This window comes from Chlorocebus sabaeus, chromosome 26 (assembly GCF_047675955.1).
Source record: "Chlorocebus sabaeus isolate Y175 chromosome 26, mChlSab1.0.hap1, whole genome shotgun sequence".
NCBI lineage: Eukaryota > Metazoa > Chordata > Mammalia > Primates > Cercopithecidae > Chlorocebus > Chlorocebus sabaeus.
In genome coordinates, this window is record NC_132929.1 from 19,498,280 (window position 1) to 19,515,174 (window position 16,895).

The following is a 16,895-nucleotide window of genomic DNA, read 5'->3' on the forward strand; positions in this document are numbered from 1 at the left end:
AGAATCACCTGAACCCAGAGGCAGAGGCTGCAGTGAGCCGATATCGTGCCACTGCACTCCAGCCTGGTAACAGAGCAAGACTCTGTCTCAAAAAAAAAATAAATAAATAAAACTACAACACCTTCTACTCCCAATCTCCCTTAACCTGTTCTACTTTTAATTTTCCCATAATGCTTATCATATTTTAACAGATTTACTTAATATGTTCACTGCTTATTATCTCTTTATCACTACTAATAATAAGCTCCATGAAGCAGGCATTATTGTCTATTTTGTTCACTGATACATCCCAAGCACCTACTAAGTATTCAATAATTATTTGTTCTTTATTGTTTTTTGTTTGTTTTTTTGAGACAGGGTCTTGCTCTGTCACCCAGGCTGCAGAGCAGTGGCACAATCACGGCTCACCACAGCCTCAGCCTCCCAGGCTCAAGTGATCCTCCTACCTCAGCCTCCTAAGTAGCTGGGACCACAGAAGCATACCACCACATCCAGCTAATTTTTGTTTGTAGAAGCAGAATTTTGCCATATTACCTAGGTTAGTCTTGAACTCCTGAGCTCAAGTGATCTGACCACCTCAGTTTTCCAAAATGCTGGTATTACAGGCATGAGCCACTGCACCCACCCTGCTAAATTTTTGAGATGGGATCTTGCTCTGTTGCCCATGCTGGACTACAGTGGTGCAATCATGTCTCAATGCAGCCTTGAACTTCTGGCTTGAACTTCAAGCAATCCTCTTGCCTTGGCCTCTCACAGTGTTGGGATTACAAGTATAAGCCACCACATCTAGCCAGTAATTATTTGTTAATGAGTGAATGAGTTCATTTCTGCTTCTGCTTTGTTTGTCCACTGCTAAACACTTGGGGTCTAGATTCATATTTGTTTCATTGAAGGTATCTGTACTAGTGTCCTGAGGCTGCCATAACAAATTACTATAAACTTGGTATCTTAAAATGACAGAAATACAGTCCCTCACAATTCTAGAGGCCAGAGTCTGAAATGAAGGTGTTGGCAGGGCCATACACCCTCTGGAGACTTTAGGGGAGAAGTTCCTTGCCTCTTCTACCTTCTAGCAGCTGCCTGGCATTCCTCAGCCTCCCTTGGCTTGTGGTGGCTTTAGCCCCAACCTCTATCTCCATCTTCACATAGCCTTCTCCTATTCTCTGTGTCTTCTCCTCTTTCATCTCTTATAAGTACCCTTGCCATTGGATTTAGGACCTACCCGGATAATCTAGGATGATCTCATCTCAAGATCCTTAACTTAGGATCTTTTTTTTTCCAAATAAGGTCACATTCACAGGTTTCAGGGAGTAAGGACATGGACATATTATTTTGGGTGCCACTAGTCAACCTACTACAATATGCAGTTATTAAATGAATGAATTCTCTCTCAAAGCCAATCTTCATCTTTAGTTTTCCACCCTCTCCTCCTTCACGTGTTTCTATCCCAGTTCACATACATACTCCTAACCTGTCATCTATTTTGCTATGGCTTGACTTCAGTGCCTCCTGTGACACGTTTTTTCTCCTGCAAAGCAGAAAAAAAAAAAAAAAAAGAGCGAAGACAGTTACATTCAAGTAAAAGTGTGGTAAGAAGAAAAGAGTTCATATCAGAAAGTGAAGAAAACTAACTGGGGAGAACAAATTGTAGTCAAGGGGTGAAAATAAATGGAGGGCTCCCCACAGTGGATGAAAAATCAGGCAATATTGTAGAGCCAGAGAATTCTTATCCTTGAGGGCAAATCTTCTGTCACAAAGGGAAAAGTGGGGTCAAGGAGCAGAAACAAGAAATGAGCTCAGGAAACCCTTGAGAAGGAAAGTTGGGGTTGAAAAGGGAGAAGCAGACCTCTGGATGATCTGCCGCTTGAACATGTCAGCTTTCAGCTGAACCTCCTGACGTGCCATCTCCTCATTCATCTCTTTCCTGATATTCTGAAAGTTAGTAACTGCCCCAAAGGGCCATTAGGAGTTGGGAGATGGTAATGACTAGACCTGGGAAGAGGGCTTGGGTGGGGAGAATCCAAGTGAAATATCCCATCCAGAACCCAAGCCTTCCTGCTACACTAGGTTCTTTATACCCATAAGCCACCAATCCCCGCTTTCAGACTAATTTCTTCCCAACCACCCTTCCCAAACAAGTTTCACCTCCTCTATGCTTACCCATCATGGCTACTATGATACTCCGAAAGATAATGGAGCCAAGCAACAACCAAAGGATGAAATAGATGCTGCTGAAGATGCGACTGACTTCACGCACCTTCCAGACATCCTGAAGCAGTGCATACCAATGATCCAAGGTGAAGAGAATGAACACTGTTACCAGGGAATTCGGGAGGTCCCTAAAGAAAAAGGCATGTGAATAGACAGAAACAGAGGCCTAAACCTTTCAAAAATGATACCATTCTTACTTTTAAAGAAACATAAACATTTCTTTGTAGTTTGTTCTGATTTTGGTTCCTTTTCTACCATACTCAGTTTTTAGCTAATCATTCTTCAGTTTGAAGTTTTTTTTTTTTTTTTTTACACGGAGTCACACTCTGTTGCCCAGGCTGGAGTGCAGTGGCACAATCTAGGGTCACTGCAACCTCCATCTCCTGGGTTCAAGAGTCTCCTGTCTCAGCCTCCCGAGTAGCTGGGATTACAGGCATGTACCACCATGCCCGGCTAATTTGTGTATTTTTAGTAGAGATGGGGTTTTGCCATGTTGGCCAGGCTGGTGGCGAACTCCTGACCTAAGGTGATCCGCCAGTCTCAGCCTCCCAAAGTACAGGATTACAGGTGTAAGCCATTGCACCCAGCCTAAATTCTCCTTTATCATAAATAATCTATGACTACCTCTCACTATCCCATTAGTCCTGGGGTATAATAAATACTCAATAAATAGGCATTAACTGAAGTTTTAAAAGATGAATGAAGCACCAACTAGTTCTTTTTTTTTTTTTTTTTTTTTTGAGACAGAGTCTCAGTCTATCATCCAGGCTAGAGTGGCGCGATCTCAGCTCACTTCAACCTCTGCCCTCCAGGCTCAAGTGATTCTCTCACCTCAGCCTCCCGAGTAGTCGAGATTACAGGCATGCACCACCATGCCCAGCTAATTTTCGTAATTTTAGTAGACAGGGTTTCACCACGTTGGCCAGGCTGGTCTTGAACTCCTGACCTCAAGTGATCTGCCTGCCTCAGCCTCCCAAAGTGCTGGGATTACAGGTGTAAGCCACCATGCCTGGCCGTTTTTTCTAATTTTATTCTCCACTGCTCTATGGACTCCACTTAATAGAAGATCACTCGCAAATTTAGCAAAATTAGCAAATTTAGTGAAATAGAAGATCATTCACAAAATTATTCCTATTAGTTTGCTGGTATGAAATGATAGCAGGTAAATGGGTATGCTACATAAACATATGTGATCCTAAATAATGAATATATACAGATTATAAAATTAGTAATATTTTAAAATTACTAAAAAAGTAAAAAGTTTCTGGGAAGGTATCTAAATTTTCCTACCTTTATTTTTAGTCCTCCATATACAATTTATTGAAAACATCAAAGCTTGCATAGGATAAATTCTAGGACTTTCCTAACTCAATATTCTTACAAAACTATCTGTTAAGAGTTTAACAGAGTTCTGAGAAGCGCAGACAAGATTGAATTCTAATTCATAAACGGGATTATCTACTCAAAATTCAAGTTGATTTCCTTCTAGAAAACAGTGATGTGTTTTCTTTTTTAATATTTAAAAAACTATGTAACACTTCGTAAATTTGTGTGTTGTCCTTGCACAACGGCCATGCTAATATTCTCTATATCATTCCTAATATTCTCTATATCATTCCTAATATTCTCTATATCATTCCAATTTTAGTACATGCGCTGCCGAAGTGAGCACTGATTAGTGTTTTCTAGACAGAGATCAGGAATAGGCACATGCACGTGTAATATGTAGAGATTGGGATAAAACCAGTGATCATATTTGAGAATCAGATTAACATTCATTGATCACTTACAATATATCACATACTGTGCTAAGTGCCTAAATGCATTACCACATTTATCCCCACACTCTTATGCAGTAGCACTGCTATTATTCCTTTTTTTTTTTTTTTTTTTTTGAGATGGAGACAGAGTTTCACTCTTTGTTGCTCAGGCTGGAGTGCAGTGGCTCAATCTCAGCTCACTGCAACCTCCACCTCTGGGGTTCAAGTGATTCTCCTGTGTCAGCCTCCCGAGTAGCTGGGATTACAGGTGCCCATCACCACACCTGGCTAATTTTTGTATTTTTAGTAGAGACAGGGTTTCACCATGTTGGTCAGGCTGGTCTCGAACTCCTGACCTCGGGTGATCCACCCGCCTTGGCTTCTCAAAGTGCTGGGATTACAGGCATAAGCCACAGCGCCCAGCCTATTCCCATTTTTCTTTTTATCTTTTTTTTTTTTTTTTTTTTTTTTTTGAGATGGAGTCTCACTCTGTCGCCAGGCTGGAGTGCAGTGGCACGATCTCGGCTCACTGCCATCTCTGCCTCCCAGATTCAAGCAATTGTCCTGCCTCAGCCTCCAGAGTAGCTGGGACTACAGGCACCCACCACAACGCCTGGCTAATTTTTGTGTTTTTAGTAGACACAGGGTTTCACCACGTTGACTAGGATGGTCTCAATCTCTTGACCTCATGATCCACCTGCCTCAGCCTCCAAAAGTCCTGGGATTTCAGGGGTGAGCCACCGCGCCTGGCCCCCATTTTTCAAAAGAGGTAACTGACTCACAGAAACCAAGCTTAACCACTGGAGTGTACTGCTATTTAAAGATGCCTGATGACAGTGTGGTTTGAATTTCCAAACCCAGAATAAACATGGAACTAGCTGCCCCACTCTCAAGATCAGAGCTAAAACCACTCACTATTCTTTTGCTTTCTCTTTCCCTCTCCCTATTGTGTTCTATTTGTTTCTTGGAATAGACTGTATTTATATTACTATACTTTGGACAAGCTTCCCGGTCTCTTAGCCAAATTCTCTCCCCTCACCCAGCTGTCCCCCAGCTCTGCTTACGAGAAGAACACATGGTACACCAGGTCCTGACGAGGTGAACGGGTGTAGTCTGAGAAGAAGTAGACACCAGTCACAGCAAAAATGTAGAAGAAGATGAGCAGCAACATCAAGAGGAAGGTCATGCCCTAGAGGCCATAACCTCAAGTCAAATGTGGGCCAGACTAGGCTGATTTCCACCAACAGCCCAGTCAAGCCTACCTGGCAATCCCACACCAAACCCTCCCTTGTACCCCTGAACCCAGTCATCTCTGAATCACAGCACCTGTCCCCAGCCCCTTCTCATCCAATAACATATCACAGGACATTTCATTGCCTTCTTTGACCCATCAAAATTTGTTTCATACATACATATATATATTTTTAGATGGAGTCTCACTCTGTCACCTAGGCTGGAGTGCAGTGGCACAATCTTGGCTCACTGCAACCTCTACCTCCTGGGTTCAAGCTATTCTTCTGCCTCAGCCTCCTGAGTAGCTGGGATTACAGACAAACACCGCCAAGCCCGGCTTTTTTTTTATTTTTTATTTTTGTATTTTTAGTAGAGACGGGGTTTCACCATGTTGGTCAGGCTGGTCTAGAACTCCTGACCTCGTGATCCGCCCCCCTCGGCCTCCCAAAGTGCTGGGATTACAGGCGTGAGCCACCGCACCCAGTTGACTTGTTTCACATTCTAGGTTAAGCCCTCATATTTATCTACCATGCCCCCTGCTTTAGCTTGCAACAGTCCAATCACCTTGAGGGCCCTGACCAGGACCAAAATAATAACTCGAATTTGACGGAATTGTGCAAGGAGTTTGAGAGACCTCAGCACCCGGCAGATCCTCAGAAGCTGAAGCCACACCGATTGGCCTGTTACCCCTACCAATACCACAACCTCGGGAAGCAGGGACTGTGGAAAACACACAGATTATTAGTAAAACACACCCCAAGGCACGCAGGCACACTTGCACCTTCTTCATCTCATCCTCTTCATTGTTGCCTGGGCATTATCCCTTGAACAGTATTCTCTGATAATTGTTTCCTATTCAGCCTTTCTATACTAAGTTGCTTAAACGCTGTACTTCGGCCGGGCGCGGTGGCTCACGCCTGTAATCCCAGCACTTTGGGAGGCCGAGGCGGGTGGATCACAAGGTCGGGAGATTGAGACCATCCTGGCTAACACGGTGAAACCCCGTCTCTACTAAAAATGCAAAAAATTAGCCGGGCGAGGTGGCGGGCGCCTGTAGTCCCAGCTACTCGGAGGCTGAGGCAGGAGAATGGCGTGAACCCGGGGGGCGGAGCTTGCAGTGAGCCGAGATCGCGCCACCGCACTCCAGTCTGGGCAACAAAGCGAGACTCCGTCTCAAAAAAAAAAAAACAAAAAAAACAACGCTGTACTTCAACTTGCTCAGATATAAAAAGGGGGATAAAATTCATGGTTATTTAATTGGGTTATCGTGGAGAATAAATGAGGTAATGTAAGGAAAACACTTAAAATAGTGCCTGGCACTTAATAAGTGCTCAGTAACAGGCAGATGTTCTTGTTGGCATTGATGTTGTGGTCTACCTTGCTCCTAATACCAACAACTCCTGCAATGACTGATGTTTAGTTTTAGGAAAAAAAATCAAAAGAAGGAAGTTAAGTCAATTTTTGTTTCCTCCTATTATCATGTTAACTTTTCTTGTCCTTTTGATTCACCTAGGCACATTCTTCATCCCACTAAAGGAACCCTCAGGATCTCTATCCTTACCAACATGGTAACAACAAAGTCAAAGACATTCCAGCCACTCTTCCAGAAAAGGGAAAAGTTGGATAGCCACTTAAGAAGGATCTCCAGGATGAAAATAAGCAAGATAAACCAAGCTGCCACCTCCAAAGTCAGTTTCAATGGCCATAGTTTGGTATTTGTGGATTCCAGCAATTCTGTGAGGATAGAGCAAAGGAGGAATAAAAGTTAAGGAAGCTGGAAACCGAATGATGGAGAATGATCACACTTAAGAAACCACAGTTTTGCCCACTACTGTTCCATTTTTCTGTGAGTTTCTCTTCTTAACATTGTTGCTTCAACCTGTGAAATACAGGGAAGGACAAAATTGACCATAAAACACAGCCACAACTAATCTGTTGATATAGTTATGTCTGCCCAGCTACAAGTCACTTCCTATCCACTGTGGGGGTCACACAGTCACTAAGAGAATACTCTCTTTAATTACCCCTACCTCCAACCCTCCACCCCCATCTACTGCACTGTTATCTCAGTCCCAAAGTTCACAAGAAAACAATGGGTCTTGAGAACAGAATGAAAATACAAGGCCATGAGATCTGAAGTACTTTATAACGAATGCAGAAACAAGCCAGAATCATAGGGGTATATCAAATTATAACAATAAATCACCTGGTTCTGTTAGCTTCCTTTTAAAACTTTTCCTTTCTTCCCTGCCTAAAATTGGTTTTGTTCTGCAGAGCAAATTGAATGCATACTTCCTCTCTAGAACCCGATTATTTACTAATTGCTATTCCTTAATTCATTGCCTTTCTCTTTCAACCTCTTTCATCTCTTTTATACAATTGATATATGCCATACTCTGGGAAAAAAAACTGAGATTAAAATAGGCTTAAAAGCTAAATAGAAATCAACATTGTGGTGCTCTGGCTTTAAAGTCATCCTGATGCTGAACTGGATCCAGACAAAAAAAACAGAGTCATACTTCAATCACCCCTAGAATTTTACAGAGGCTGGCCCCTTCTAAAAACCAACGGAGTTATGTTATACTTATTCCTATGCTTGTTTTGAGACAGTCTCACTCTGTCACCCAGGCTGGAGGAGTGCAGTGGCATAATCATGGTTCGCTGAAGCCTTGATCTTCCGGGCTCAAGAGTCTCTGGGTAACTGGGACCACAGGCACATGTCACCATGCCCAGCTGATTTTCTCTTTAAATTACTTGTAGAGATGGGGTCTCCCTATGCTGCCCAGGTTGGCCTCAAACTCCTGGGCTCAAGTGATCCTCCCACCTGGTCGCCCAAAGTGCTGGGGTTATAGGCATGAGCCACTGCGCCCAGCACTCCTATGCTTATTTAGGCTCTGTGCTTCTTTCGAAAGTTTTTCTTTCACACACATTTCTCCAAAATGGACAATTGTTCACATTTTATCATCCATGAAGTTAGGATGCTTTTTTTTTTTTTTTTTTCTTTTTGAGACAGAGTCTCTGTTGCCAGACTGGAGTGCAGTGGGATCTTGGTTCACTGCAACCTCCGCCTCCCAGGTTCAAGCAATTCTGCCTCAGCCTCCCGAGTAGCTCGGACTAAAGGCGTGTGTCACCATGCCCAGCTAAAATTTGTATTTTTGGTAGAGATGGGTTTCACCATGTTGGCCAGGATGGTCTCCATCTCTGGACCTCATGATCTGCCCGCCTCGGTCTCCCAAAGCGAGGATGCATTTTACAATCAGCGATGTGTCCCAGTTTAATTGGGCATGACTTTTATTTCTTAGTGGTAAATAGTGAATTTCTCCATTGAGGACAGCTTAGATTCAACAATATACAAAACTTTTTCACTTAACAATAAATTCTAGCTCTCAGGAGTATGGAATTATGTAACGAGAAAGAGGTGAGGACCACATTTGTGGCTGGAAAATAGAATGCTATCATTTTAATTCAGTTTTTGCCCTTGCAAAACAGGAACCCAAAGAAAGAAATGAAGTAAAATAAGGCTCTTGTGAAGCAGAAGATAGTTTTAAGTACCTTAAAATAGTTTAAGTAGGGAAGTCCAAATTACAGAGGCAGTAGCACTTTTACCCTCTGGAAAAAGGAATACATTCATAGAAGCTAAACGAACCCAAGGAAGGTCAGAGGAACAAATAGCAGAAATTGCCTCAGCAGCACAGAATATGCAAAAGTGACTGCCTCCACTCTACATCAAGTAATGTGTCCTCTCTGAAGATGAAAAACAACTTTCTAAAATTCTTGGAATTTTTCAGGCTGCTATAGCAAGGCAAAGGAGTCTTAATGGAAATAGAGACCAGGAGCCCAGTGAAGTCTACCCAGGAATCTTAGCCAGTGTAGTGAAGCAGCAGTGAACATCTATGCTTGAATATTCTTCTCAGGGTGATAGACAGTAGTCATTGGATCAAGCAAGTCAGGCAAATATATAATTCTGCTTTACAGGGTAAAGTTCACCATGAACAGTCATCTATTTCTACTCCCTATTCTAGAAAAACAACAGTAGGTCACCTCACAGAATACCAGGTAAATTCACATTGGTATCAAGGAGTCCAATATTATAGGTGAGGAGAATAGTACACTATAACAACAAACTGATACGTAGATTTTGACATTTACACAGTTTTAATATTTTTAGTAATGTTTTGGCTAGCTATACCCATCATGAAGCAAGAAACACTGATGTTGAAACATAATTTCTTTTTTTTTTTTTTTTTGAGATGGATTGTCACTCACTCTGTCGCCCAGTTGCCATCTCAGCTCACTACAAACTCCACCTCCCGGGTTCAAGAGATTCTCCTGCCTCAGTCTCCTAAGAAACTGGGACCATAGGTACGTATCACGATACCCACTGATTCTTGTAGTTTTAGTAGAGACAGGGTTTCACCATGTTGGCCAGATTGGTCTTGAACTCCTGACCTCAAGTGATCCACAGGGCTAGGCCTCCTAAATTGCTGGGATTACAAGGTGTGAGCCACACGCCCAGCCAGAAATACAATTTCATGAAGAGCATTAAGAATGATAACACTGCAAGTTTAATCTCAAGATGATCTTCAACAGATTCTACAAATTCCATTCATTTGACCAAAAACATTAGATAGCACATCAAGCCATCTCTAGGACTTTAAAAGTCAATGTAAAAAATGGTCATCTTCAGGAATATGCCCACCTTTGGGAAAAAATTGTAATGATATTATACTTAGGTTTTATTTTATTTTATTTTGGAAACAGGGTCTTGCTCTGTCACCCAGGCTACAGTACACTGGTGAGATCACAGCTCACTGCAGCCTCAATCTCCTGGGCTCAAGTGATCCTCCCACCTCAGCCTCCCAATATACTCAGTTTTTAATTTTAAGTAAGGATTGTCTATACTTGCGATGTGTTATTTTCTGACAAAGGCTTGCAAATGAGTAAAAACTTTTCTTCTTTCTCATTATTTAGAAACAAAATATGAGATTTTAAAAATAAGCCAATTGATGTTTAAAGTGCAAAACAGAATTACCAATATCCAGCTGTGGAAGTAGATTTGTTAAAGCCCTAACGGTTTAGATCACTTTGTGATCTGGAAAAAAAAGTTTAAGCCTAAAAAACATCTTAATGTTTATCACATCAATTAGTCTGTTCAAAGAAATCTGTTAATCACAAATCATTTCCCTTTGCAAAATCCCTCCTCCTTCTCTACCACAAGAATAAGCTTAATAAGATAAAATTTCCATGAGCTTGACAGGTAATTTCCAGTCTGGCAATCTACTTATCCTCTGGCACAGTGATCATGTTGCATATTCAGTTAACTGTTTTACCAAATAGAATGGTTAGTGCTATTCTATTTTGATTTGTCTATTAGATCTAGGGTAGGGGTCCCAAGCCCCAGGTTACTGACTGGTACCAGTCCATGGTCTGTCAGGAACTCCGCCATGCAGCAGGAAGTGAGTGGTGGCTGAGTGAGCATTACCGCCTGGGCTCCATCTCCTGAGCTCCATCTCCTGTCAGATCAGCTACGGCATTAGATTCTCATAGGAGTGTGAGCCCTATTGTGAACTGCATGTGCGTGACCCTTAGGAGAATCTAATGCCTGATGATCTGAGGGGGAACAGCTTCATCCTGAAATCATCCCTCCTACCCCATCCATGGAAAAACTGTCTTCCAAGAAACCAGTCCCTGATGCCAAAAAGGCTGGGGACCACTGATCTAGGGAATCCTGTATATTTACTATTATTTACTTCATTCCAAGGCTTAGGACTACAATCCTAATACAAGGCAAATACATGGCAGCATTCATACAATAAAAGGGAATTATAAGTAACTTAGTTCAAAATCTTCAATATTACGAGGAGGAAATAAAACACCTCAAAGTATATAGTATACTGTACTGGGTCAGTGACATCAATTATCGTTGTATATTTAAATATCTTGGACCTCACTACACTAAAGGACTATCTTATTTTTTTGAGACAGGGTGTCACTTTGTCACCTAGGCTGGAGTTCAGCTGCACGATGGCTCACTGCAATCTCCGCCTCCCAGGCTCAAGCGATCCTCCCACCTCAGCCTGCTGAGTAGCTGGGACTACAGGCATGTGTCACCATGCCTAGCTAATTTTTGTATTTTTTGTAGAGATGAGGTTTCTCCACATTAGCCAGGCTGGTCTCAAACTCCTGAGCTCAAGCGATCCTCCTGCCTCAGCCTCCCAAAGTGTTGGGATTACAGGCATGAATCACCATGCCTGGGCCCCAGAGATGAGCTTGTAGGGGATCTGGACCTAGAGGCAGAGTTCTGAACTGGCTACAGGCACTGGACATTTCTGTTGAGGAAATATCTGTGTGACATAAACAGCCAAGAGCTTCATAACTATGCCCTTCTCTTTTTTTTTTGAGACGGAGTCTCGCTGTGTCTCCCAGACTGAAGTACAGTGGCGCAATCTCGGCTCACTGCAAGCTCCACCTCCCCGGTTCACACCATTCTCCTGCCTCAGCCTCCCGAGTAGCTGGGACTACAGGTGCCCGCCACCATGCCCAGCTAATTTTTTGTATTTTTAGTAGAGACAGGGTTTCACCGTGTTAGCCAGGAGGGTCTCAATCTCCGGACCTCGTGATCCACCCGCCTCGGCCTCCCAAAGTGCTGGGATTACAGGCGTGTGCCACCACGCCCAGCCTGCCCTTCTCTTAAAAATTCCTCCTAGGCTGGACACGGTGGTTCACGCCTGTAATCCCAGCACTTTGGGAGACTGAGGCATGAGGGTCTTTTGAACCCAGGAGTTCAAGACAGCCTGGGCAACACAGTGAGATCCTGTCTCTACAAAAAAAAAAAAAAAAAAAAAAAATCAACATAATTAGCCTGGTGTAGTGGCATGCACCTGTAGTCCAAGCTACTCAGGAGGCTGAGGGGGGAGGATCAATTGAGCTCTGGAGGTCGAGGCTGCAACGAGCCATGATCATACCACTGCACTCCAACCTAAGCAACAAAGTGAGACTCTGTCTCTAAAAAATACAGTGGGAGGCTTCCCCACAACAGTGAGAATTAAACAAGTGAGTAGTTCTACTGTCCTTTTATCATTTCTGAGCAGTTTGAGATTATCAACAAATGAGCTCGCTGATTTTGCAGACATCCTTATATTTTGAATATGCTTCATATAATTTATTATTGGTTTCAGAATCATTTCCTTTTTAAGTAATTTTTTTGGCTCAGCTAATATCTTAGTTGCACCTACCTTTCCATACTTTGTAAGCTTTCTTATTTGTACTTAATCTTTCTAAATACACTTGTAAAAATGTAAATGTTAGATCGTTCAGTGATAGGCACCAATATCCTTAACAGAAAAGGTTAATTCAAACAAATGTCAGCCTAAACTGACAACAGAAATACAACTGGTCTTCCCAAGTTCAGTTCCGTGTGGATTTGTTACATTGCTACATATTACACCTAGTATTAATCTGTCTAGATATTCTGTATCTAGTATACTCTTGAGAGCCCTCCAAATACTAATATTTCTTTTTTTTTTTTTTTTTGAGATGGGGTGTAGTGGCATGATTTCAGCTCACTGCAACCTCCGCCTCCCAGGATCAAGCGTTCTCCTGCCTTAGCCTACTGAGTAGCTGGGATTACAGGTGCCCACCACCATGCCCAGCTAATTTTTGTATTTTTAGTAGAGACAGGATTTCAGCATGTTGACCAGGCTAGTCTTGAGCTCCAGACCTCAATGATCCAATCACCTCAGCCTGCCAAAGTGCTGGGATTACAGGCATGAGCTATCACGCCCAGACAATATTTCTAGATTTTAGCAGTTGAATAAATCCTACTCCAGGAGACTTAATATAACTGTCCTTATCACAATTCAAATGACATTCAAAAATGTAAAATGATCAATTTAGAAAAAAAAATTACTCCTATCCACTTCCTTTTTTTTTTTCTTTTTTGATAGAGTTGCACTCTGTCACCCAGGCTGAAATGCAGTGGCACAATCTCGGCTCACTGAAACCTCTGCCTCCTGGGTTCAAGCAATTCTCCTGCCTCAGCCTCCCGAGTAGCTGGGACTACAGGTGTGTGCCACCACGCCTGGCTAATTTTTTGTATTTTTTAGTAGAGACGGGGTTTCACCATGTTGCCCAGGCTGGTCTCGAACTCCTGAGCTCAGGCAATCCGCCTGCCTTGGCCTCCCAAAGTGCTAGCCAGGATTACACGCATGAGTCACCACGCCTGGCCTCACTTCTTTCACACAATGTCAGTTCTCACCTATTTCAACCATCAATACGATCGTATTCAAAAAGATCAGGAAGATGATGAAGTTTTTGAAGAGAGGACCTGTTGTCTCTTAAGGAAATGTACAGAGTGGAGTTCTTTCTGATTTATGCAGCTGAAATAATAAGGGTAATAACATAAGTGGTGAGAATGAGAAAATGGAGTTTGGGGAGCAAAAATAAGTCATTAGGCAGATCATCAACAGCCAGGACAAAAAAGAGTGACGTGAAAGGATACACTCAAGGACCCATCCGACCCACAAAGAAAGAGGTGGCCTCTGACTGCAGCGCACATGAAGCTTGCTCAACAGCCTCTGGGCATGTGAAATCTGGCCTACACGTTGAGGCTTTATAGAGAAGCGCACTAGCTGGTGTTGATCTTCCAACATAAGTTTCTTCTGGCGGGAAGGATCTACAATAAAAATTAAAAAGGGATAGTGGATAAAGACAAAGAAAATAGAGCAGGTAGGGTTGGGGGCAGGGATATTGGTCAGATAACGGGTCTCCCTAATGCCTTACTGCTGGTCCTTCTCTTCTCACAGCAACTAAGAATTGTTTGGAGTGAGAGAAAATGTACTGCTTATGATCAACACTGTCCATGCCCACAAAAGCAATAGGTTCACAAAGTCTTAAGTGTCTTTGACAGAAACTTTTCCGAATCACCCACGGCTAGTGGCTATCCTAGGCCTAAAAGTGAAAGACATGGATTCTATCTCCTCAGTTTTATTTACAAGCCCTTGATTTATCAAGTTTGGTAAACCAGCAACTAAACCGACCTCCCCAGAATTTTCCACTCTTAAATGTAGAGGATGTGCATAGGAGTCTTAAATTTAAATTAGTGAAGAAATAGGCTGCTGACCGAGTAACTCCCTGATAGTGTGCCGCGGCACAGCTTGGCTCAAGCCTTGCAAATGCTCGATGAGAGAGAAAGTATCGATGAGACGTGAACGAATGGCATCAGCTCGGGGCAGCTGCATCTGCCCTTCTTGGTGGTAAGTGGCCATGTCTGCTAAGAAAATGTAAGCATCTAGTGTCATTTCATTCTTGGAGTTGCACCAAAGATTACAGGTTTTCTGTCCCCTCCACCCCACCGTCTTTGCCCTTAAGATTCCTTAATGTACCCACATTTAGGAACCAGGAGCAGTTGGGAAGAACAACATTGCACTAAGACTCGGGGTTTGTTGAAACAAAAGGGGCTAAGAGTGGTAAAGACATTGTGCTGTCGACCAAGTGGCCAGGCATCTTCACTTTGCGACGGCATTTCTAATTAAAAACAAAACAAAACAAACAAAAACACCTCAATAAAAAAGCAGCAGCCACAAGGGTAGGGGACCGGGGCAGGACAAAGAAGAATCTGGGCCCCACCTGGGCCTGAGAGAATCGGGCAACGAGGTGGAGTTCAGGGAGGGCTTGGCCTGCCCACGAAAGAAACCAGGTGAAGATAAATTGGACAAAATGCAAAAGCCTGACATTTTGAAAATGGGTCCGGTCCCAGGTGTGTCCATCCTAACACTCCTTCGGGGGCTAGCTCCTTCTCTCCTCCATTATCGCTTCTGGGCCTCACCTCAGCCCAGTTTCTCTTCGCCCACTCAGTCCCGACTTCACGCTTCCGCCTCCAGCTCAGGCGCCCCCTGGGCCCGGCTACCCCTGCGCAGGACGAGCTCAGGACCGGTTCCCAGCCTCACTGCGCCCCATTCCCCGCCCCTCCCGACCCCCAGGTTTCGGCTCACCCCGGGACCCGGCCCTAGCCCCTGCCCCCTGCCTAAGACCGGGCCCAGCCACGCTCTCCCAGCCCCTCGCCGCCTCGGCCCCGCCCCGCACTCCGGCCACTCGGCGGTTATCGGCTGGTTCCACCCGCCCGACGCAGGCGCCGCGCAGCCAATCGGCGGCTGCCACACAGCGGCCCGAGCCGGGCTTGGGGGTTGGGACCTCCGGCTGCAGGTCTGCCTGGGCCAGACGCGCGAGCGCAGGCAGCCGGTGTGTGGTCGCTCGCAGGACCTCCCCAGTCCCAGCTCAGCCGCGACCCTTCCGGCCGCCTCCACCCCACCTCGCCGCCATGCGCCCTCGCCGCCTTGCGCTGTTCCTGGGCGTGGCGCTGCTTCTAACCGCTGCCAGCCTCGCCGCTGTCTCCGACTTGCTAGAACTCACGAACGACAACTTCGAGAGTCGCGTCTCCGACACGGGCTCTGCGGGCCTCGTGCTCGTGGAGTTCTTCGCCCCCTGATGAGGCCACTCTGCCGGGACGGGGGAAGAAGGGCCGGGCTGGGCCAGGGGCGAGGGCGCGGGGAACTGTTGGGCCTACGCAGCGCCGGCGCCCTTCGTTCCTGTGGGCCCCTGCTGCGGCGGGCACATTTCTCATTACCGGGGGCTGGAGGCGCCTCGCCGAGAGCGGGGGAGTCGGTGCTGATCGGGAGAAGGAAAACCCGAAGGCTGCGCTCACGCAGGGCCTCATCCTCACCCTAGTGCTCTTGCGGCACTTCCTATTTGCAGAGGGTTTAGCCACCCCTTCCCCCAGTTCAGTGTGTAGCTATATCGTTTCTGCGTGAGTCAGTATTAACGTTTCTCCAGTCTACAGACTAGACATCCCAAAGCCTTGTAGTGGAAGCGGACGTTTCACCAAATGCACAAGTCCTGGATCCCTAGGGTATTTACTTTCCTCTTACCCCACACTGCACAGCCATTGGTTTCTAGCCAAGGTCACTGAGTGGCTGCAGAATGGTCATAACTACTTTCTTGAGTCAGGTAATTTGTCCGTCACATGGTGTACAATTTCTCCCTTCAGCTGATCACTTACATCTCAGTCCCGGCAGACACCTCTGTCCAAAAGAAAAGAGTAGGTGAACAAGAATAATCCCATCAGAATCTGTTCATATTGTCCGTTTTAATTAGAATTTCTTTAAAATGTCAGGACTCCAATGAGAAAGTAACCAATATTGATTAAATACTCCACTTTAGGGTGACTTAAATGAACACGGGTGTAAATTCCTTATATAGAACTAACTCGAAATAAAAATATGTTGAGGAGAAGGAAGAGCAAATAAGATTTCTGGCCCAGTCAACTTGAGTGGTTTTCTTTGTTTTGTGTGTGTGTGGTTTTTTTTTTTCTTTTTTAAACCTCCAGATCATTATCATAGTAAACAGTGATTCCTTTATCCTTGGGATAGCTCTATATATTCAATATATATAATTACACTACTTAATTTTTCCCCTCCTGGGGACCCTTGGTTTAAAACTATCCATGTTCAGAAATGTCAGTAAATGTTGTATATAACTTTTATTTGCCTCAGACTCGGGTCTTCACTTCTTAGCCTCAACCAACTTGCTGAGGGTTACACGGAAAGAGTCCTGTAGTAAAGACCACCTAAATCAGAATGATGTGTTAGAGATGGCAAATTTTGTGTTCAGCTTGGATAGATTTTGTGTCCAGGG

The 16,895-nt window shown here is 44.3% G+C and overlaps 1 protein-coding gene and 1 pseudogene across 8 annotated transcripts in view; both read right to left on the bottom strand.

Moving 5' to 3' along the window:
- CATSPER2 (cation channel sperm associated 2) overlaps positions 1–15,472 on the bottom strand; it is a 28,070-nt gene extending 12,598 nt beyond the window's left edge. For 5 of the 8 annotated variants that reach the window (XM_073012115.1, XM_073012113.1, XM_073012116.1 and 2 more), the window contains exons 1-10: positions 14,592–15,024; positions 14,326–14,472; positions 13,705–13,878; positions 13,462–13,530; positions 6,766–6,938; positions 5,769–5,924; positions 5,036–5,160; positions 2,161–2,339; positions 1,847–1,946; positions 1,472–1,528 (exon numbers count right to left, since the gene is read on the bottom strand). In XM_073012115.1, coding sequence (XP_072868216.1) covers positions 1,472–1,528; positions 1,847–1,946; positions 2,161–2,339; positions 5,036–5,160; positions 5,769–5,924; positions 6,766–6,938; positions 13,462–13,530; positions 13,705–13,878; positions 14,326–14,472; positions 14,592–14,727 — 1,316 coding nt within the window. In that variant the 5' untranslated portion in view covers positions 14,728–15,024. The other 3 variants (XM_073012120.1, XM_073012117.1, XM_073012118.1) reach the window with 3 other exon arrangements.
- LOC119622938 (U6 spliceosomal RNA) lies at positions 3,735–3,883 on the bottom strand (annotated as a pseudogene).
- Positions 15,473–16,895: the final 1,423 nt, after the last annotated feature.